The sequence below is a fragment of the Thalassophryne amazonica genome, chromosome 11, assembly GCF_902500255.1.
Source record: "Thalassophryne amazonica chromosome 11, fThaAma1.1, whole genome shotgun sequence".
In the NCBI taxonomy this organism is placed as follows: Eukaryota; Metazoa; Chordata; class Actinopteri; order Batrachoidiformes; family Batrachoididae; genus Thalassophryne; species Thalassophryne amazonica.
The window spans coordinates 21660074-21684363 of NC_047113.1; the positions used below are offsets into that span (position 1 = coordinate 21660074).

Consider the following 24290-nt stretch of genomic DNA (forward strand, 5'->3'; position numbering starts at 1 on the left):
GAGTGTTTCACAGTGTGGATGTGGACGTGAAGCCACGAGCTTTGTGGTTAAAATCCTCTGACCCAAAATAAAAAATTTAATCCCATGTGCTAATCTAACCATTGTGGTGTCCAGAGTTGCATTGTGCTCCTGAAGTGAGCAAACAACAAAAAAGAAAGTTCCCTGGAAAGGCTCTGTCTGACGCAGGGAACAGCATGGCCCACTGCCAGCAAACTTTGAGTGAAGCTGTCCAGTGGCACGCGCACGCACTTGCGCCCCACGCGTGCGCTTAGTGGCCCATGTAGCGTTATGCATACACACATACATACACACACACACACATACGGCTGAGTAATAATTGCAGCTCCACACAGACTACCAGAGCAAGAATTTTAGCTGAGGCAGCTTCTGCGATTTGAAGCGAAACGTCCTCGCGTCAAGCAACCCAGTCCAGTCGAAGATTCAAGCTTCTCTACTATGGTACTATGGAAACCACCTAGACAACTGAGAGCCTACACAGAAACAGTCAGACTGGGATTTGAACCTCTGGTCTCAAGCCCAGCTCTTAATCACTAGACCATCACGTCCCAGTAGCTCAGCAGAAGTGTGAAAATTCATCTTTCGAAACATATACATTTGAATTGTTTGTTTTTACCCAGGTGATTGTCAGAGGAGCTTTAACCCCACCTACTACCGTGCTCAGGAAGAATACCACCATCTGATGGCAACAGTACAGGTGGACGAGGGGGCACAAAAGTTTGGTTTCGATCTTGTTCTGAAAAAGAATATTAAGGCATACGTTAAGGTATTCTTACTCACATTTCAAACAGTTTTAAAGGACATGTTGCACCAAAAACATAACATGTTAGATTTAGGCTATTAGTGACCATCTGCCGGGTAACTTTGTGCACTTCCGTGATGAGACCTGTCCAGAAATGCTGAAGGCTGTGGGTCTGGAGGGACTGTCATGGATGAGACATCTCTTCAACATTGCATTGAAGTCTGGGACGGTGCCTACACAGTAAAATTACCAGTGTTAAATTAACACTGATGATTTTACTGTGTAGGGAGTGGCAAACTGGGGTGGTGGTCCCCATATTTAGAGAGTGTGTGCCACCTACAGGGGCATCACACTACTCAGACTCCCTGGTAAAGTCTACTCTAAGGTGCTGGAAAGGGGGGTTTGGCCGGTAGTCGAACCTCTGATTGAAGAGGAACAATGTGGGTTCCATCGTGGTCGTGGAACAACCGACCAGCAGGCGTATGATCGGGTAACCCGGGAAATACTGTTGGAGGTGCTGTGGGAGCATGGAGTGAGGGGGTCCCTTCTCAGGGCCATCCAATCTTTGTACTCACAATGTGAGAGCTGTGTTCAGGTACTCGGCAGTAAGTTGGACTCGTTTCCAGTGGGGGTTGGCCTCCGCCAGGGCTGCACCTTGTCACCAGTCCTGTTTGTGATATTCATGGACAGGATATCAAGGCGTAGTCGGGTGGAGGAGGGTTTCCAGTTTGGTGGGGTCTCATCACTCAGGGTCTCATCACTGCTTTTTGCAGATGATGTGGTCCTGTTGGCTTCATCAGCCTGTGACCTCCAACACTCAGTGGATCGGTTCGCAGCCGAGTGTGAAGCGTCTGGGATGAGAATCAGCACCTCTAAATCTGAGGCCATGGTTCTCAGCAGGAAACCGATGGATTGCCAAGTCCGGGTAGAGAATGTGGTCTTGCCCCAAGTGAAGGAGTTCAACTACGTTGGGGTCTTGTTCAAGAGTGAGGGGACAATTGAGAGATTGGCTGGAGAATCGGCGTAGCAGGGGTGGTATTGCATTCTCTCTGCCAAATTGTTGTGATGAAAAGGGAGCTGCGCCAAAAGTCAAAGCTCTTGATCTACTGGCCAATCTTCGTTCCTACTCTCACCTATGGTCATGAGGGTTGGATCATGACCGAGAGAACTAGATCGCGGGTACAAGCGGCTGAAATGGGCTTCCTTAGGAGGGTTGCTGGTGTCTTTAGCAATAGAATGAGAAGCTCGGTCATCCATGGGGAGCTTGGAGTAGAGCTGTTGCTCCTTCGCATTGAAAGGAGCCAGCTGAGGTGGTTTGGGCATCTGGTAAGGATGCCCCCTGGGTGCCTCCCTAAGGAGGTGTTCCAAGCACCTCGATCTGGGAGGAGACCCCGGGGAAGACCCAGGACTAGGTGGAGAGATTATATCTCCACACTGGCCTGGGAACAGCTCGGGATGCCCCAGACAGGTGGTTAATGTGGCCCGAGAAAGGGAAGTCTGGGGTCCTCTGCTGGAGCTGTTGCCCCGATGACCCGATCCCAGATAAGGGGTTGAAGATGAGTGATGAGTGACTTCCGTGACCAGTTTCAAAGTATACAACATTCGCAACAAACAGCTATGGAGGCTTTCAAAAACAAAGTACTCCTGAGTTTCTGACAGGTGGCGTAGCTTTTAGTCAAACCTGTTAATTTGTCATAAACGCAGACTGAAAACAAAATGCTTGTAAGTGTTGTATATAACTGTGAAAAATCTAAAAATATATCTATCTGTGTGATCAGCCTGTGAAAAACAACATTGTGGCGACATTTCACGTCCATGCACAAAGTTGCAATAAAACAGTTGACGCATGGGTTAAAATGGCGCAGCACGCTGTATGTTCACAGCAACAGTAAACCAGCTGAGAGGCGCACATTAAAACAGTGCACTGCTGCGCTGTACACACACACACACCTCAACATCCATATTTCCACAGAATCTCTCAAAGTATGGCTCTGTGCCACTCATACAGCTGTAAAGATTTTCAAATACAACCCCAATTCCAATGAAGTTGGGACATTGTGTAAAATGTAAATAAAAACAGAATACAATGATTTGCAAATCCTCTTCAACCAATATTCAATTGAATACACCACAAAGACGAGATATTTAATGTTCATACTGCTACACTTTATTGTTTTTGTCCAAATATTTGCTCATTTTGAAATGGATGCCTGCAACATGTTTCAAAAAAGCTGGGACAGTGGTATGTTTACTACTGTGTTACATCACCTTTCCTTCTAACAACACTCAATAAGTGTTTGGCAACTGAGGACACTAATTGTTGAAGCTTTGTAGGTAGAATTCTTTCCCATTCTTGCTTGATGTAGTCTGGGGTCTCCGTTGTTGTATTTTGTGCTTCATAATGCGCACATTTTCAGTGGGTGACAGGTCTGGACTGCAGGCAGGCCAGTCTAGTACCCGCACTCTTTTACTACGAACCCATGCTGTTTTAACACGTGCAGAATGTGGCTTGGCATTGTCTTGCTGAAATAACCAGGGACGTCCCTGGAAAAGACGTTGCTTGGATGGCAGCATGTGTTGCTCCAAAACCTGGATGTACCTTTCAGCATTGATGGTTCCATCACAGATGTGTAAGTTGCCCATGCCATGGGCACTAACACACCCTCATACCATCACAGATTTTGGCTTTTGAATTTTGTGCTGATAACAATCTGGATGGTGTTTTTCCTCTTTTGTCCAGAGGACACGACAGCCATGATTTCCAAAAACAGTTTGAAATGTGGACTCATCAGACTACCGCACACTTTTCCACTTTGTGTCTGTCCATTTCAAATGAGTTCGGGCCCAGAGAAGGCGGCAGCGTTTCTGGATGTTGTTGATGTATGGCTTTCACTTTGAATGATAGAGTTTTAACTTGCACTTGTAGATGTAGCGACGAACTGTGCTAACTGACAATGGTTTTCTGAAGTGTTCCTGAGCCTTCATGGTTAGATCCTTTACACAATGATGTCGGTTTTTAATGCAGTGCCGCCTGAGGGATCGAAGGTCACGGGCATTCAGTGTTGGTTTTCGGCCTTGTTGCTTATGTGTCGAAAGTTCTCTAGATTCTCTGAATCTTCTGATTATATTATGGACTGTAGATGATGGAATCCCTAAATTCCTTGCAATTGAACGCTGAGAAACATTGTTCTTATACTGTTGGACTGTTTTTTCATGCAGTTGTTCACAAAGTTGTGAACCTCACCCCATCTTTGCTTGTGAACGGCTGAGACTTTTGGGGATGCTCCTTTATACCCAATCATGACACTCACCTGTTTCCAATTAGGTCTTCTTTGAGCATTCATCAACTTTTCCAGTCTTTTGTTGCCCTGTCCCAACTTTTTTGAAACGTGTTGCAGGTATCCATTTCAAAATGAGCAAATATTTGCACAAAAACAAAAAAGTCTATCAGTTTTAATATTAAATATTTTGGCTTTGTGGTGTATTCAGTTGAATATAGGTTGAAGAGGATTTGCAAATCATTGTATTTTCTTTTTATTTACATTTCATACAACATCCCAACTTTATTGGAATTGGGGTTGTAAAAACTCCACAACATCAAAGAAGCCTCCATGCATGCATCGCCACTGCCAGTCAGAGAACATGCAGTACACTTGTCTTTACATGGATTGCCAGCCAGACAAAATATCCATGTCCACTTGTCCTCACATGGTTCGCCAGCCAGACAAAATTTCCAGGTCCACTCGTGCGAGTGATCGCCGGCCAGATGTTCCACAGCAGCACTGACTTCAGCTCAAGTTCTATCACTATTGTGGCATGTTTGATAGAAAGGCCATTATGGCCTGAAAATAATGTATTCTGACTTTTTCCAATGTAAGAAATTTGTCTGCATGTTCAGGTAGTCTGTGAAAACAGTGTGGTGGAGACAGTCCACGACCATGAGCCGGGTGGCAGTAAAACAGCATCCTGCAACCTAAATAGTGCATCACCACAGGTTCCAAAATCCGACAGATTCTGAAAAAGTTAAGTGTTTCAGGGTGAACAGGGCTGTGAAATGAAATCTGAGGAAAATTTGCAGTGGATCTTGGGATGCCAGCCCCCAGCAACCGTGGGGTGTAGAACCTGTAAATCCATTCAAAGCCACAATGTCTTTTTTTTTCAATGGCCAAAAGTCTACATGAATTAAAAATCTTGTCTGAAATCCTGTTTGAACAGCACAATGTTCATTTTCCAGAGACAAAAAACAATTGTTACCGTGTTTCCTGAGGGCACAAGATGAACTGAGCTTTTCCCATTTCTTTTATCTGTGTTCATGATGACAAACTTTAAATATAAGCCAACACCAACTCCACGGATTCTTGTCCTTATTAAACTTTTTAAAACCATGTTTCTCGCCATCTTCCCTCTCTCCAACATTGCTCCATGACAGAGACATGTTGCAAAATTTTCTTTTAAAAACTTGATGGCTCTTAAAGTATGCGATGTCCACATGCTGCGTTTAGCTTGGAGCAGCCACACAACATGGCCATAGCAACTAACCAGTCCCGCTTTCCAACAACTGTCACAACAGCCATGCTTTGAGAGAGGGATTTTTCTCCGACGACTTCCACGGATATGAGGACACAGATTTGTATCTGTAACACACAGATCAGTGTTCGCGGACTTATAAAACTTGCACAATGTCGTAAAAAAATAACGCTTTACGATAGGCATTTTAAAAACTCAGTGACGATCGCAATTACAGGGTACAACACTAACATGCTCCCCTTCCTCCGCATGATGAAATCCATGGAATTCCTCAGATCTGGGGAGTTCTCACAGCGCTGGGTGAAGTGTGACATCTCCTTTGTAAATCTGGGCCATCGCTTTCAAAGAAAAGCGCTGACGTTTCCTTATAAGACATAACTGCATTTGTTTCGCTCTGTCTGTCATCCATCGGGATGTTTCTGTTTTACTAATACGTATGTCACACACAGAGAAATACAGAGAACTGCAGAGTGAGACATTTTCCAGAAATGCATCTGTTAACTGTCACAGACCAGTAATTATGAGTGCATGTACGTGGAGAGACTTACAGTATTGAGGACTTTGATGTTGTGTTGCAAACTGGGACCTTAAAAACCATGCGACATGTCCTTTAAATAACTGTTTTGGGTAACACTTTACTTGAAGGTATCTGTTAGGAAAAATTACCTAAAAACTGTGACACAGACAACAAATGAGACACCAGAGGAAACAGGTTTCAGTTTCTAAGATCTTTTGTTATTTAAAACTTTAATGGTAGATGTCATACAGAGTGTAGGTCTGAAGACAAATATGAGTACATTCAGTTTTCATGCCACTTATATACAGCTTCAAGATGTTCCAAAGTCAATTAAATGAAATCATTTGATGGTATAAGAAAGTCAGTCTCAAAGTCTATTGCTGGTCGTTCACTGATCAAATAATGTCTTGCCTTATCACATAGCATAAGACAATCAGTCTCATATGTCTCGCCTCATCAATCTTATCTGTGCTCTTTCCTCATCCATGGCATTGTTCAATCAATTACTAAGACAGTTGCAATGGTATATATATATATATATATATATATATATATATATATTAACTCATAACATTTCCCTCCTGTTTAACCATTATAATTTCCTCCATCGGAATTGTAAAATCTTATGGAGATTTTCTGTACACTCGTCACATTTTAATCATAATGATCAAACAGTAGGACCACCGTACACCTCAAACTCATCATCATAGTTGGCAACATCATCTCTTGGATGCATCTGGACATTTTCTGTCACTCTTTCATAATTTAGCAGTGCCACATAAACACCAAGGTGTTAGTTCAACCCTGTTCTTATTGTAATGCTGTCCCTCACAAAATGCAAAGTTGAACTATTTCTCAATTTTATAATTTTTAATTCAAAGTCACTGTGAAAATGGGCCTGGGTCCCCAGAGATGTGTCCCACACATCTTGTTAAAGACCCCGAAGGAAGCCTACAAGTGGTTTTTATAAAAGACAATATCTGAAGCTACCACATGCATAATGGAAGTGAAACTTACCTGTCTGTTGAGACTTTGAACCAGTTAAAACCAGGTTTCATGCACTTCTAAACAGATAACAAGAGAAAATATTTTATAACTAATGTAAAATAGGGAATTAACACAGATATTATCTAACAACTCCCCCTCTTGACATGATTGTGCCATGTCAACAATTAAGATCATTTTGGCATAATAATTCAATTCTCATGTATGATCCAGTATTCCAGTCAAGTCAGTATACGGCCAAATATGTAGGCAGATCAATTGACCCCATCCTGATGCTCCCTTACGGTGTCCATGTAGCCAGACTATCAGATAATCGTACTGTGCCTGTTAGGTCGTCCCGGGGTATAACGTGGGATCTTACCCGTCATGAGCTATCCAGCCTTCAATACTCGCCTGATGCAACATGCCAACAAGGCAGGGGCACAGAGGTGTAAGAGGGAACTACCATTCAAGGTGTCAAATGCAAATAGTTCAAATTGTCACTGATTTTTAAATTCATATGATCAGTGCACCGACCGGAAAACGATGCTTTGCCCTCTTCAGGTCGGTGGAGTGTCCTTGCCTCAAGTGGAGGAGTTTAAGTATCTCGGGGTCTTGTTCACGAGTGAGGGACGGATGGAGCGTGAGATTGATAGACAGATCGGTGGCGCATTTGCAGTGATGCGGTCGCTGTATCGGACCGTCGTGGTGAAGAGAGAGCTGAGTAGGGGGGCAAAGCTCTCGATTTACCGATCGATCTACGTTCCGATCCTCACCTATGGTCATGAGATTTGGCTCATGACCGAAAGAACGAGATCGCGAGTAAAAGCGGCCGAGATGAGTTTCCTCTGCAGGGTGGCTGGGCGCTCCCTTAGAGATAGGGTGAGGAGCTCGGTCACTTGGGAGGAGCTCGGAGTCGAGCTGCTGCTGCTCCACATCGAAAGGAGTCAGTTGAGGTGGCTCGGGCATCTTTTCCGGATGCCCCCTGGACGCCTCGCTGGAGAGGTGTTCCGGGCATGTCCCATTGGGAGGAGGCCCCGGGGAAGACCCAGGACATGCTGGAGGGACTACATCTCTCGGCTGGCTTGGGAACGCCTTGGGGTTCCCCCGGAGGAGCTGGGGGAGGTGTGTGTGGATCGGGGGGTCTGGGCGGCTTTGCTTGAGCTGCTGCCCCCCGCGACCCGACTCCGGATAAAGTGGAAGAAAATGGATGGATGGATGGATGATCAGTGCATGTGAATTGAATTACTTCTACTGTAATTTACCTGAAGATACATCTGGACAATTTTGCACTCAACCAACAACGACAGTATTATTACATTCCCATATCAAATGGAATGAGGAAAAGATCAGATACAAAGGTTGAGAAGGCATGGGAATCTTTAAGTGTCCATCATGAAATTGTCTGAACGACCACAACAAAGCAAACACAACTTTAAAATTATTGTCAATTGCAATGTGTTGTGATATAGCGAAAGATTAATGAAAGTGTGTGACATCTCTCCATGTACGGATAAATCAAATTATAGACACACTAGGTACTCCCCCTTTTAAACAAATCAAACCCCCGTAATCCTGCACCCGCAGTGGTGTATAAATGGTTACTTCATTGCAATATCTATATCAATAGCAAAAATCATATAAGCAGTACTTCACTGCCAAATTAAGAGTAGCAAGCACTGATCATTGCCCAGTGTATCATGGAAAGAATCTAGACGGCGTATCACTGAATCAAAATCAATAATAAAATTGATGAGCAATACTCTAACGCTGTGTCGACGGAAAGACTTGTTGCGTCTCCAGAGTCCTTTTTAGAGCGGGTGTCCTTTTTAAGAACTGTAAAAACAAATCTAAAAAAATAATTGACTAAAACGCTAGAATAGACTCACTTTGCTGTATAATTGTAATGTTAGTGCAAATAGAGAAATACACACAGAGACAACACATACAGTACATTTTAATATAGTGAAAAAGATTAACCTGATGCTACCTGCTCCTTCAGAAAGTCTCATTCCTTAGTCAGCTCATTGATTTTGTCATTTTGCCATTCTAACTTCATCTCCAGCATTTTTATTTCATATGATCTTTTTTCAACCAACATCGCAGTTGGGGCCATTGAAACACCTAAGGCAGAGGGCACAGAGATGTCCATTTATTAAAATAGAAGAAAACTAGAAAATCACACTGACTTATGGAAACACTGTTAGAAACCAAAGTGTAAACGCTTTAAGAAAATATTGAGTCATGATAAAGCGCAGTATAAATCTAAACCATTACTATTGTTATTATTTATTTTTATTTTAAACAATGCAGAAATACTTAAAGTGGAAAGTAGTCTTGAATCAAAAGGTATAACAGGCAGGATAAAAAAAATCAGAGCAAATAATGCACGTAGATATATTTTTTCATAATTGTGTGAAAAATACAGTTGTATATTAATGCACTTTGTGTTGAGCCTCATGAGTGACACCAGGGGCCCGTTCCATAAAGCAAAATCAGAAAAGCACCGCTTAATGTAAAACACCTGACTTGAATAAGCCTAACAAATGAGATGAAGCTAAAGCGGTTCCATAAAGGCTGAGCCACATTCATGCAGTCAAACTAAGTCAAGACAGGTTCAGCCAACGGGACTACGTAATTGCATGTGCACAGCATTCATAGGCAGCTCATGAGGTCGAACACAGATCAACTGGATTCACAATGGCAAAATTTAAAGAGCGAGCAGCAGTGTTCACTGCATCAGAGCAGACACTTATAATGGAGACCTATGAGGAATTTAAACATCTAATAAGAGGTAACACTGCAACAATAAATAAACTCATGGAAAAAGGGTGGCAGGAAACTGCTGATTGACTAAATGCATATGATTAACATACCTATGCAATGCATTCTGGGTAGTTGGTAGAATACATCTCTAGGATGCTCCTGAACACATCATCAGTGATGTAACCTGGGGTCCTCGGGTGTTTCGGGTCACACCCTCACCCAGGCGACCCAGCCATGGTTGATCAGACCAGGCTTGTGTTCAGGTGGCATTCGCTACTCCCCATGGATCACCTCTCCTGATCCAGAGCCATCTGGAGGCTTTCTCCGCTTCCTCCGTGATGTTCTTGATGGCGCTTTTCCTCTCCATCCCGGTAATGCCCAATGCACTCAAGGTTTTATAGAGTGATTGGCCCGCAAACCCTCTGCAGCCAACCTTGATGGGCATACACTTCACCTTCCAGCCCTGCTTGCGGCAGTCTATGACCAGCTCCTCGTACTTGGTCCTCTTTCTCTCGTGGGCCACATCCAGTCTGTCCTCCCATGGCACTGTCAGCTCCATCAGGATGATGTTCTTCGTCTCCTCTGAGACCAGGAGAATGTCTGGCCTCAGGGTGGTTGTGACAATGTGCTGGGGGAACTTCAACTGCTTCTCCAGGTCGACAGACAGCTGCCAGTCCTTCGCAGTCGCCAGTAGTCCTTGTGGGTTCCTGGCTCCTGCTGTTTTTCCCAGGCGCTCGCTAGCCTTCACGAAGGCGATCGTCTGGGTGGTGGAGCGGGATCGTCTACTGCTGCTGATTCCCATGCTGATGGCTTCCACAGTGGGTCTCAGGACCTGGTTGTGGTGCCAGGTGTATCGCCCCTGCCCAAGAGCTACTGGGCAGCAGCTCAGGATGTGCTCCAACGTGCCCCTGCCTGGGCACTGTGGACATTTGGGAGACTCCGTCTTACCCCAGATGGAGAGGTTTGACGGGCTAGGGAGGATGTTGTATACTGCCTGGACAAGGAACTTTATGCACTGTGGCTCTGCCCGCCACAGCTCTGTCCATGTGACTTTGTGTCCTTATTCTGCAGATTGCAATGCTTTATGCTACTGCTGTGGTGAGCATGTTGAAGTTTCTTAGAACTTGTTAAAATTATGTCCGTAGGTATTTTTGATGTCTAAATTATGAAACAATATGACACCATAAGTGAGTGGTTGAGTTGTATTACGGGCTTCAAAATGCCAAGCTTTGTGCTATTGGAGTGCTGTGATGTTGGAGTGATCCCAGAAATTTCTCCTGCATGTTCACAAAAAGCAGATAATGTCATAATTTATTTATTTATTTATTTTTCTGGAGTCTGACTTTTTTTTTTTTTTTTTTTTTTTTAAGTTTAAGGGACTGGGTCCCTGCATGAATTTTTTTTTTTTTTTTTTTATCCCTCTTTCTCTGCAATTCAGCAGATGCATTTCAGCTGGAGTTTGAACATGCAAGCCTCACCATTTCTTTTTTTTATTATTTTATTTAAGTTACAGTGTTTGTGAAGCGTTGTGTGTTGCTCAAAAAAGTGAAAATTAAAAAGCCAAACACTCGGTGCGAGTCTGAGCAAAACGCAGTAGAAAGAGTGGACTTCTGCTGAGAGGATCTTCTTTCAAAGACTGTCAGTGTGGCCAAGGATGGAGCTGTGTCTGCCCGGTGTGAGGGGAGTGCTGAGCCCCTCACACCGGGCAGACACAGCCGGCCACCGGGCGAGTAGCCACTCCCCATGTAGAGCAGAGAGCAGCCAGTGGACCAAACAGTGTCTTTTTTAAAAACAGACAAACACACTGCTTCGCTTTAAATGCGCAGTAAGCTAATTCAGATGATCAGCTTGGACCATCTTTCTCTTAAATGGCTTTACTTCACTCTGTGTGTTGTGTTGGAAAGCTGTAGCTTTTGCTGCAACATTGATTAGCTTTTTTTTTTACCTCAAACATTTTTTGTAATCGAATTATTTGAGTTCCTCAACTAAATCGTTTCAGTCCAAATCTGTATGGAAAACTAGCTATATATCTCATTGGCCCATAAACGCCATACAAACCATTGAAGCAAACAAGTGGCTGTGTTACCACTTGCAAGCTATGTGGGCTGCATGTAGACTGCTTGTTAGAATGTCAACAATTTCAAGTAATAACCGAGCTGATTCTCTCATTTCCTTCCTTTTGTTTTTCAGTTAATGTAACCTTCATCCCTCCTAGTTTACATGTTAACAAAATAACCATTAAAATGATCTGCTATAGCTTTGTTTTCTTTAACAGTTGTATCGGTATTTGTATAAAATAGGCAGGATATTCTTTAACAACTTTTCTCTTATTTTTGATTTCATTTAAAAACCTCAAAGTACTCTTTACATTTGTTTTATTTTTTTTTCTAATAAATCACTATAGTACTGCCTTTTACAAAATCACAGTGTATGTTAGTGTGTATTGTTTTTATGTCTTATATCTTCTCTCAGCTTCAATTATTTTAAATTTTAAAAACTGCTTGTACCAAAAAAAAAAAAAAAAAAAAAATTACATGCATTCTGAAGTCCCTTAGTGATCCAAGGTTTATCTTTGCTTTGCTTATTTCCATCTTTTAACACATAAGGGCAATGTTTATCGTATAAATTGGAAATAATAGAAATGAATGTCGTAAGATTGATCTACATCCTTAATATAGAAGTCAATCCACTTTTGCTGTATTAAATCTATTCTAAGGTTTTCCATAGTTGTAAATTCTATAAATATGTAATTGACTATGAAGATTTAGGAAATCTATATTAAAATCTCCTCAGAAGTAAAGCATTAATTAAATGTATTAGCTAATTGCTTCTTAAGTATGAGTCATTCTTAATTAATTTTTTGTTACTAAGTCATTATGTATTTATTTATGCTTAATTAAGGCTAAATAAGGTGTAGTTATTATGAAGTGCAACCTAATAGTCATTATGTCAACTTGCCATAAAGACACAAATACATGTATATTTTGTTAATGTCAAGTTGTCATAATAAGGACATCCCAAACAAATTTAGTATCAAGTTGTCATATCAAAGACATTATCTGGTAATGTCACTCTGATTAATGTCAAGTTATCATAATAAGGACATCCCACATTCATGACTGTGTCATGTAACAGTTATGACAGTGTCATGTCACTGTTATGATGATACTTACAAGTAAAGTGTTACCCAGTTTTGTATAAGGTGAAAAGACATGGTGGGTCTTAGATGTGAGGTTAGTTTATCCCCCTCTTGCTGCTTTCTCCTCTCACCTTCCTCTTTTTGTCTTTATCCTCCGACAGTTGAAAAATAATGCTAATCAGATGTGCTGGCTGATGGAGAAGGGCCTGCGCTGCTCAACCACCAGGAATGGTTTTAGCACCTTCCAACAATTCCTGGACAATCAACAGTACAGTCGCAGAGGCATCCTGCGCTACGAGAAGATGTTTGGGACTGGCTATGTCAGCACAGGTGGACCCAGCATGACCAAAGTAAGAAATTATGAAGAGAGAAGTGGATTTAGAGCAGGCAGGGGAATTTTCTCCCATGGTGGAGGCCTCACAAATTGGGAACAAGTGTAACAAAGCACCATGTGCTCCTCTCAGATTTCCAGATCATTCAATATCACTCGCAGATGCAGATAGGTCTGCGCTACTGGTGAGCACGGTATAGTCCACATCCACACCATGAGGGAAATCCATAATTGTGTACTTTTGATACGATTTATATGTTCTACTTTTAAATCAAATTAACACCCTATGACCAGCAGTTAAAGAGTTACAATATACAGTGGCTTGCAGAAGTATTCAGCCCCTTGGTATTTCATGCATTTTAATTTGTTTATGGCATTTCAAATATAAAAAGTAAATCAGGCTTGATATAAATTAATTAAAAATATAAAATCCAAGATGATGGGTTGCACAAGTAATGGGTTTTCCTAAGAAGAAGACCTGAAAGTTCACCTACAGTTTACCAGAGGGTACATCTGAGATGTAAGCCTAGATTTAATGTTTTGGTGAAAGAAAACCCTCCTCTGTACCACTTCATCATGAAGCTGTATAACTGGGGGTACAAAATGCAAAACATGGACTGTACACAATTTCTCTGTGTTGTCTTGGTGGCTTTCCTCACTCTTCAGTTTTTGAGAACTGTCTACTCCACACAGATTTACCATGGAGTGCCATACTGTTTGCATTTCTTCATAACTGATGTAAATAAAGTTCAAGACATATTCAGTGACTAGGAAATGTTCATGTATCCATCCCCTACTTGTCTGAAGAAAACTGGCAATTAGACTGATTATTTACAGGTATTATGCTAAAGGCGCTGATTACTTACTTTTATATTTTTAATTAATTTATATCAAGCTGTAGAGATTTACTTTCAGTTTGAGTCTAAGGAAGATCATTTTAGACATTTTTACAGTGAGAAGGCTGATTTACTTTTTGTATTTGAAATGCCATAAACAAATTAAAATGCGTGAAATACGAAGGGGCTGAATAATTTTGCAAGCCACTGTATCATGGAATGAAGCACATATAATTTTTATACTATACATGCTGCAGGGCTACAACCCCAGGTTGGGAAACACAGTACCCCCCTCTCTCTCTCTCTCTCTCTCTCTCTCTCTCTCTCTCTCTCTCTCTCTCTCTCTCTCTCTCCTTCTGCATTGTGTTGTGATTGACTCCTCCTCTTCGCTGCACTCGGGACACAAACTCACGATCTCCAGCATGGGAGGGAGAGACTCAGACCAGTCAGCTAAAACCCGGGCTCTGCCTTGAGTGGCCAGAGTATCCTGTGGTTGTTGAGGGAGTGAGGCCTATTGACTCCCACATGCACAGCGACTCCTGTTGGCCTCCATCACACACAGCCAATATTGCGTTCCTTGAAACACCCACCCTTCCATATATTTCAATATAATGTCTTAACTCACCCATTCAGTGCCAGATGGTCCCAGATCCACCTTGTGTGCAACTCTCATACTGCAAACTCTTAAAATGACATCACTGTCGTCCGAGTACTACTGAGTTAGAAAAACTGTGATTGTGTAAAACAATTAATGATTTTTTTTTTTTTAATCCCCATGTAAGGGCCCTGTCCCACTGGGGAGAGGATTAATTACGCATGAATTGAGTATACAAATTGTGGGCGTTCGTTGTCGTCTGCAACAAAAATGGCCAAAAATGACGAATGTCCCAGTATGAATTACGGATATATTAATAATATATCGCAAATATATGATGAACAGTCACGGTTATATAATGCATGTTGTGAGGAAACTGATCCAACACATTGAGATTATCACAGCAGTATTACGGGTGTATTATGAATCCATCGCGCACGTATTGCGCATGCACGGCATCTGCATTGCGGTCATAAAAGAAGTGCACTCGCTCCTTTCGGCATCACTGTTCACACCACCAACAATACAGGCTCTGGAGCATTTGCTGGACTTGGACAAGTTGATCACAGAGTGTTGTCATGCGAGGGTTAACTGTTCATGAGTTTGGGGAGCGGGAGGGGGGAAGCCACTCGGGGTGTGAGACCGTGTTTTTTTTTTTTTTGTGAGTGTCACAGAAAACAGACTTCAGCGTGAGTTGTGGCTAAACAGCAACTCTTCCTTTTGTTGGTGTTAAATAAAAGTCCTGGATTGCAGCAGCTATTACGTCTTTGTGAATCTGCACAGGCAGACCGGCACTGACTGGCAGGTATGTCGCTTTTTGCCACATATAGTACTTTGGGTTTACGTGACATGTTTGTTATGCATTCACAGATTGTCCGCAAATCAGCTGCAAAGCAGATGTAATAAAAACGCTTTATTCGTGGCCAATCTGTATGCATTCGCTACAACATATTTTAGTTTGTGATGTGGACACGATATATATCTGTTTTACACACTGTCCCAGTCCACTGCCAAGCCGCAAATTCCCATCAGTTGTGGATATCAGTGGTTAACAGCAGATATACAGCGCATAGAGTGAGTATGTATTGTGTATGAATTGAGTATATATGGAGTACGTAAGGTGGATATTATCCGCATCCAGATTTTTGAACAGCTCAAAAATCCTGGCTGTGGACATGCGTGCCTCTGCGGATGATCACAGGCGTGTTCGGATTACGGCCGACTCATACAGGCATGTTACACGGATATTGCGGATGTTTGGCAAATATGGGCCAATTTTGTGCGCAATCCATACGCAAATCCTCCTAAATGCCAGTGGGACAGGGCCCTAAAACAAAACATTGTGAAAGACCAGTGCACACCGATGAGGTTGCCACAGGTAAGACGTGGAATCAACGAGAAAAACCTCATGAAATCTTATTTTGTTTGTTACAATGTCTTGGGGGTCACTAAATAAATTAATTTAGCGTGAGCATTTAATCAACTTTAAAAGTATAGGGCCAGGAAGCCTTTTAAGATTTAAAGCCTAAAAATTTTTTTTGGCACCACTATAATTTTATTAATTAGCCTTTAAATAAATGATTCATAATATGTCATTACCAATACAATAAAAATTTGTGTTTTCTAGAAAAAATGAATAAAAAGTTCCCCTGAAGGGTAAATTTTCAAAACAGACAGCCTTGAAATACTGACGCCAGCGACGGTAAAGTCCCACGCAGTCTATGACAGTGACATCATGGATCACGTGGGGCATTCCCCAGACTTGTACGAGGTTTTCTGGGATGGACATGGTGACAGCCAATCACAGTAGAGCAGCACTGTGGCATCACTGGCTAGCCTCTCTCTGCTTGATAATCCAACATGGCGGAAATACTTACTTTCTGTGTAAATGTAACATGTTCTCATATATTGTGTAAAAGCTAGTGAGAAATAAATACTTCTTAAACTAAAACTGCTGTCTTTGTAACCTGATAGCACCTCTGAAGTGATTTACAAGGCATCTCATTGTCATCAGCGTGCATGCAAAGCGCATCACCCGCAGTCAAAGGTAACTTCCGGTCTTTGCAAAAGCTCATGTATGCGCACACGCACACCCTCCAGCAGATGCCGTTAAAAGGTAAATAAAATTTTTGTTTTGGAATTCCCCTCAGATAAATATAGTTGTATGCAAAAGTTTGGACACCCCTGATGATTTCCATGATTTTCCTTAATAAGTCATTGGTTGTTTGGCTCAGCAATTTCAGTTAAATATATCATATAGCAGACAAACACAGTGATATTTGAGAAGTGAAATGAAGTTTATAGGATTCACAGAAAGTGTGCAATAATCCTTTAAACAAAATTAGGCAGGTGCATAAATTTGGGCACCCCAACAGAAAAAATACATCAATATTGAGTAGATCCTCATTTTGCCGAAATAACAGCCTCTAAACCAGTGGTCTCCAAACTATTCCAGAAAGGGCCGAGAGGGTGCAGGTTTTCTTTGCAGCCACTGACTTCAGCAGGTGATTTCACTGATTAACATCCCTTTGAACAGGTGGGATGAGTTCATCAGTGAAATCACCTGCTGAAGTCAGTGGCTGCAAAGAAAACCTGCACCCTCTCGACCCTTTCTGGAATAGTTTGGAGACCACTGCTCTAAACGCTTCCTATAGCTTCCAATGAGAGTCTGGATTTTGGTTGAAGGTATTTGTACCATTCTTCTTTACAAAACATCTCAGGTTTGTTGGTTTCTGAACATAGACAGCCCACTTAAAATCACACCACAGATTATCAATAATATTCAGGTCTAGGGACTGAGATGGCCATTCCAGAATGTTGTACTTCTTCCTCTGCATGAATGCCTTAGCAGATTTTGAACAGTGTTTAGGATCATTGTCTTGTTGAAAGATGCAGCCCCGGCGCAACTTCAACTTTGTCACTGATTCATGAACATTGTTCTCAAGAATCTGCTGATATTGACTGGAATCTGTGTGATCCTCAACTTTAACAAGATTCCCAGTACCTGCACTGGCCACATAGTCCCACAGCATGATAGAACCACCTCCAAATTTTACTGTAGGGAGCAAGTGTTTTTCTTGGAATGCTGTGTTCTTTTTATGCCATTCATACCTCCCCTTGTTATGTCCAAATAACTCAATTTTAGTTTCATCAGTCCACAGCACCTTATTCCAGAATGAAGCTGGCTTGTCCAAATGTGCTTTAGCATACCTCAAGTGACTCTTTATGGCATTTATGCAGAAAAGGCTTCCTCTGCATTACAGCATCTCCTTGTCCAAAGTGTGCTGTATAGTTGAAGGATGCACAGAGACACTATCTGCAGCAAGATCATGTTGTAGGCCTTTGGAGCAGGTCTATGGGTTGACTATCACTTCAGCTTATCTGAGATTTTTCTTGGCCCGCCACTTTGGGCCTTAACTAGTACTGTGCCTGTGGTCTTCCATTTCCTCACTATGTTCCTCAAAGTGGAAACTAACAGCTGAAATCTCTGAGATAGCTTTTTGTGTCCTTCCCCTAAACCATGAGGTTGAACAATCTTTGTTTGCAGGTCATTTGAGAGTTGTTTAGAGGCTCCCATGTTGCCACTCATTAGAAAAGATGCAAAGAGGGGAAACATTCGCAAATGGCCACCTTAAATACCCTTTCTCATGATTGGATTCACCCGTGTAAGGAGGTCAAGGGTCAATGAGCTTACCAAACCAATTTTGTGTTCCAATAATTTGTGTTAAATGTATTCAAATCAATAAAATAAGGGTGTCCAAATTTATGCACCTGTCCAAATTTGTTTAAATAATTATTGTACACTTTCTGTAAATCCTAGAAATTTCATTTCACTTCTCAAATATCACTGTTTGTCTGCTGTATGATATATTTAAATTAAATTACTGATTCAAACAACTAATAATTTATAAAGGAAAATTATGGAAATCATCAGGGGTGCCCAAAATTTTGCATACAACTGTATGTTCTCTTTATTACACTGAGCTGTAATTTTCCAGTGTGAAGGTATGGTATAATGGTATCACTTATTCAGAAAGAATTATTCTCTGTCAAACAGGTCAGTTGTGTGCAAATCAACAGTTCCACATAACTGTTGAACTGAATGGTATGTTTTGAATGGTAGATATTCTTTTCCAAGTTAGTATTGATGTTGAAATTACAAGGATGCACTTAATGCAGCATAAAAGGTGCACCTTTTTCATCTGCATCATAATGCCCATCCTTATTCACTCCTTAACATAAGTACTGAAGCCTTTTGTAGGACGATCTTTCTCAGGGCTGAGAGGAACAGGCTGAGTCTTCTTTGTACCAACAGGAGTTTGTGGGCTTGCTGAACATGAAACCCGGTCAAAACGTTTTGGATGTTGGCTGTGGCATTGGTGGAGGAGACTTCTACATGGCAAAGGAAAGCACTGCATATTAACATATATTAAATATATTAAAATAATATGTAATATTTCATAATATTTAATATTAAAATGCTGTAAAAGTGATTGCAGGGATGATGATGATGATTGTGATCATGATTGTTATATTTCAGACTTTTGGAGTAGAGGTTTATGGAATCGACTTGTCAGAAAACATGATGACCATCGCTTTGGAGAGGGCTAACGTGGAGAAGTTGCCACTGGTATGTTGAACTCTACCTTAACCTGGTGATCAAATGATGTTTAAACATCAGAAAAAGTGGGCTTGGAATATTTGTCCACTCTCATACCTTCTGTACAGGTTTGTAGCTAAATTTTGAGGTTCTTCCAAAGCTGTTAATTTACGGCAGAGTTTGATGAAGCAGCAGTCAGCTGTTATCAGCTGCACTTTAAACAGATCAGAGCGGAGACAGAGCGTGAGTGTCAGTGTCGGTAGATGTTGGCACATTCAGAAGTTTGAAGGCTTCCATTTCCAAAACGCCCGGAGGAACGGGGAGAGCGAGGAGGAGGAGGGGTAGGAGGAGGGTGGAGGAGCAGGAGAGGAGGAAGAGGTGGCGGAGGGTGGGGGGGGGGGGGGGGCATCATTCAGTTCTTGTTCAAACAAGACAAATAGTAGTTTTATTGTTGTTGCTGTCCCACGGAAATATGTTGGGGAAAAAAATGTCATGACAGAAAAACTCTGCCTGTGTTGGGAAAGTGTAGTGACACGCACCCACAACAGGGGGCGTAAATGAACGGACAATGGATAAGCCAAAAATAACAATTTAATGTTGCGAATTGCACAACGGAATACAGACAATTGCAGTTGAGAAGTACAGTCAATCGTACAAAAGGTGACCTGTGGGCAGGCTCGAGGATAGAAGACGTCTGTCCAGAGAAGAGCCGGATCCCACACGGCTTCCACCGCCAACGGATTTGAAGAACACCGGAGCCGCCAAGTCCTGGGTCCCCAGGTGGCCACCGTCTCCAGCTGTCAGACCTGGTACTGCTGGCAGAAACAGAAACAGTTAATGGTGGGTGTGTGAATACACACCCAGTAATCTCTCAGTACTCAGTTCCTCCGGGAGAACCTCCACCTCCAAAATAGGAACACCGTGCAGCTCCTGTCAGTCGCTTCTCTGGATGGAGTGAGAGGCAAAGACGTCGCAAACCCACACTATGCGCCAATCCAGCAGAAGACTGTATCCACAGGAACAATGGCTGCACACAGAACAATATTCAGTCAAGGTAAGGCACAGCAGAGAAGGTTACCTGAGTGGTAGCTGATTTCTCAGCGGGGAGGTGGAGTTGCAGTCCGGCTTTTATGGTGATGTGGATGATGATAGTAGAATGAGTGACACCTGGTGCTGTTGATGAGTGACAGCTGTCACTCTCTGTTGCTCCGACGCCCTCTCGTGCTTGAAGCCCGCACTTCAAGCAGGGCGCCCTCTGGTGGTGGTAGGCCAGCAGTACCTCCTCTTCAGCAGCCCACACAACAGCCTGCTTCACTGGATGAAAGAAGAATTCTATAGGCCCAACAAATATTAATCTTTTAACCTTTTCAACATTATATATTTTATTAACTTAGACTTTGACAGAAACATTTTAAAAAGAAGATTGGTTGTACAAATATTACAACATAAATGTCATTTTTTTTTTTGTCTATTATTCTTGCTTTCAATACATCTAAAACCACTCAAAATTGGTTAAAATAGGGCTTGCCAGTAACATTTTAGAGGTATAAAACCCTATAGCTTCAGGGGCCTTTGTCCCCTTAATCCCTGCTGGGGGCCCCTGCACCCCTGGCCATGAGCCGCGATCATGTAATTTCACGTTATAGCGAGAACCCTTGATGAAACTCAGCAAAATTAAATGAATTATTACACAGCTTCAAAATGTTTGAATGTACTGTATCTTATTCACATGGTGATTATTATATATTGATTAGTTTATTGTTAAGTTTACTCTCCATTCTGGTAATTTTATGACTTAATTTTTGATATTAATGGTGAACGCAGGCTCAGCTGCTGGCATACTTATTATAAAAAGTGGTTTGATTTAGCCGAATGACCAAAACAACAAATGTAATGGCTAAAAAAAGAACTACAAAACCCAACTGGACAGAAGAACAGTGCCTATTGTTTGCTAGCTCATGAAGGAGAATAAAAGAGCTTTAAGAGGGAAATTAGGTTCCTGGATCACAGCACATGGGCAGAGGCAGACTTGAGAGCACATTGCCAAACAAATCAGTGCATCATTCCCTGACCTTGTGCACACAAGCGACGAGTGTAAGAAACGGTGGTACGTGCTGCATTTCAAAGCGAGAGCAAAGATTGCAGCACCCAAGCTAAGTTCTTCTCAAACACGTGAGTGTTGTAGGCTGCCATTTAGTCTATGGCTGCTGACATCGCTTAGCGCCTTGGGGCAACTGTTTGTTGTGATTTGGCGCTATATAAATGAAATTGATTTGATTTGATTTGATTTGATCGCTTACTTTGATATTAATAATTGTATGAATGTTACAGAATTTACATGAAATTAACATTTTTTTCCATAGCCAGGTATCGCAATGTTGTGATGAACTTCATCTCAGGCATTATTGTGTTACTACGCTGAGTGGGAAAAGTAAGCTCATTTCTGATGAGGTCAACCTCAAACATTATCCCTGCACCATCAAGCCAGTAGCGTGTTACTGAATCACTACCATTCAACATACGGAGAATATCTCTCCTTCCTCTCTCTTTCTGCCATCTTATCTGCTTTGGACACTTTTAGGCTTCTGAAAAGTCCTCCTTCCTCCTCTTAACAGGCGTTCATCTAATGCCTGGTTCACATGGCAAGATTTTAAAATTGTCTTTAGGTTTCCAAAACCTGAGAGACCACACACGTGAAGATAAAAAAAATCATAGATCTAACACATTTGGTTGTACAGTGTGTGGTGTTCAGCCACACGGTAAGGACAACAACACCACATACAAAAAGATTTCACACACGAACATTCCCAGGTCAGACAGGAAATCTCGCAAAATCTCTCGAGATTAAACGTGACTTCAGAGTAAACAAACGGAGATAGTTTATGGACTTTACAAGAGAGGAAAAAAGCAATACAAAAAGAAAAAGAAAACGTGTTCTTTATGGTAAGTCAGAACAGCTGTTTTGATTTTATTTTCCACTCCGTGCGTCCGTCACCTCGCTTTTTGATTGGCTTCACGTCACATTCAGCAGGCTGTGTGCTCGCTTGTGGTCGGAAGACACCACACACGCTGTGATATCGGGCCAAGACAATCCAACATGTTGAATATCCCCTGATTTGCAATCGGAGCATCCCTGACATCCTTCCGAGCAGATCAGAGCGCGCTTAACACACCACACACGGCAGGAATATCTGATAAGATTATCTTTAGTGTCACCACAATTGTCGGGGCGTCCTTAAGATTGTCGGAAGGGGAAGATCGGGTCCGATATCGGCCTAATTATCTTGCCGTGTGAACCAGGCTTTAGGAGCTCTCTTTTAAGGCCTAAGATGCTTTGTAAAGAACTTTTACCAAGGGGAAATTCTAAGAAATATCTTAGAATTCCTCAAATTCTAAGATTTTTCTCAGAATTACATCATTAAGAGCTACTTTTAGCCTTAGGATGCTTTGTGAATACGGGCCCAGACTTTTAGTCCACTAAAACCTGACTAAATAAAAATGGTGTATGAATGACTAAATATGACTAAAACTAAAAAGGATATTTGACACAAGACTAAGACTAAAGCCCCCGTCACACATAGCAAGAATGTGGAGGAGCCATTCCGACACAGTAAATATTGCCACAATTTGACGCAGTCGGGAGGAAAAGAGACGTGGTTAGCCGTTGTCCGAACGCATCCGGATTGCCATGTGCACACTTGCAGGATGCAGCCCAAACATATTTCAGACAACAGTCAGATGACACAGATTGCTGTCAGATGCCACCGACGTTGGAGCTGTCACTCACTCACTCACTCACTCACTCACTCACTCACTCACTCACTCACTCACTCACTCACTCACTCACTCACTCACTCACTCACTCACTCACTCACTCACCCATGCAATCAAATCTGTGCTTGTCCTTACATGACCAGTGCTAAACTGACCTCTCATCACTGTGTGTCTCACATGACGGAGTATGTGCGTAGAACAGGTGATCCAAGTGATGTGTGTGTCCACTCAGCTGCGCGCATCTGTTCTCAAGGGCTGAATGAGCCGCGTGTGCCTGCATGTGTAGAACAGGAGATCAAAGCAGTGTGCGAGTGTGTGGCCGAAATGTTCGCTCAGCTGCATGTTTATGTGTTCATAAATGTTGTACCAACCACTCCGCATGCGCGAGCACAAGAGCTGTCCATCCAGAGAGTGCACAAACAGGCTGACAGCTGTTAGTGATCGCCTGCTTTATACAGTCCGGTGAAAAATCCCTTTAGGTGTTTAATCAGTGTATACTTGTATTGCTAGATTTTATTTGTCCGACTGGACTCCATAACTGCTGTTGATCTGTGCTGGCGGTGCACCAACTTCCCACATGTTTGCAACTTTCAGATGCAGCCAGTGGACTTTCTCTCTTCTCTTTTTATAGTCTTTTTTTGTAGACATTTGACTTCATACGCATCATAACACAACTGCAGTTGGATTTATCGGTGTGGGACGGCGCTTCACATGGGATTTATTTATACCAAAGATGGCTTATGTATTTGTCAGCTGATTGACTTGGCCAGCACACAGCGCAGCCGGTTGAAAGGGACTTCACCAGCTGTCTGCGCTGCGCTTTGGAATGCGGAGTACAGGAGGTGAGTTACATGCTTATTTATGTCATCATGTGCTGGACTTACATTTCCACATCATAACTACTACAGACAGACAGGAGGTGTATGTGTAATAATACCTGCGTTACAGCGGTGACATCCCGTTCAGCTGCGTTGCTAGGCACTGCACCGAGCCTCTGATGCGCGTACAGTGCCACATGTTATTACATAACATTTCCTTCACCCTTCCTGGCTGGGGTCCATTGGAGGTGAACAAACGTGGCACAACATGTCTTCTGCAGATGGTTGTCAGAACATTTTGGAACTGAAATCCAACACTTTTCGGATGTTCCCCAATTCATAAATCAATGCCACTCTGTGTGATTCTGGTTATGTGTGACGGGGTTATAAGAGTAAATTATAAAACAGGTGACATAATTAGCATGAACGTAGTAACACTTTGTGGAAGTCTATGGTGCCATCTGGTGGAGATGTTCTATTGGATTATCCTGACTCTGGGACTGACAGAAAAGACAAAATATGAGATGGTGAATAACAGAGAGAATTAGGTCCAGCAGCAACAGCATTAAAGAACATTCAATGGAAAATGTAATGATCTGAATTTTGTCTAGTTGTGAGTCACATTAATGAAGAAGCATTTTCT

General features: G+C 42.2%; 1 protein-coding gene across 1 annotated transcript in view; it reads left to right on the forward strand.

Annotated features, from left to right (window-relative positions):
- LOC117520845 (phosphomethylethanolamine N-methyltransferase-like) overlaps positions 1-24290 on the forward strand; it is a 41671-nt gene that overhangs the window by 12529 nt on the left and 4852 nt on the right. The window contains exons 5-8 of the mRNA XM_034182180.1: positions 639-784; positions 12855-13043; positions 18771-18860; positions 18996-19085. Of these exons, the coding sequence (XP_034038071.1) occupies positions 639-784; positions 12855-13043; positions 18771-18860; positions 18996-19085 (515 nt within the window). The remainder of the gene's footprint in view (positions 1-638; positions 785-12854; positions 13044-18770; positions 18861-18995; positions 19086-24290) is intronic.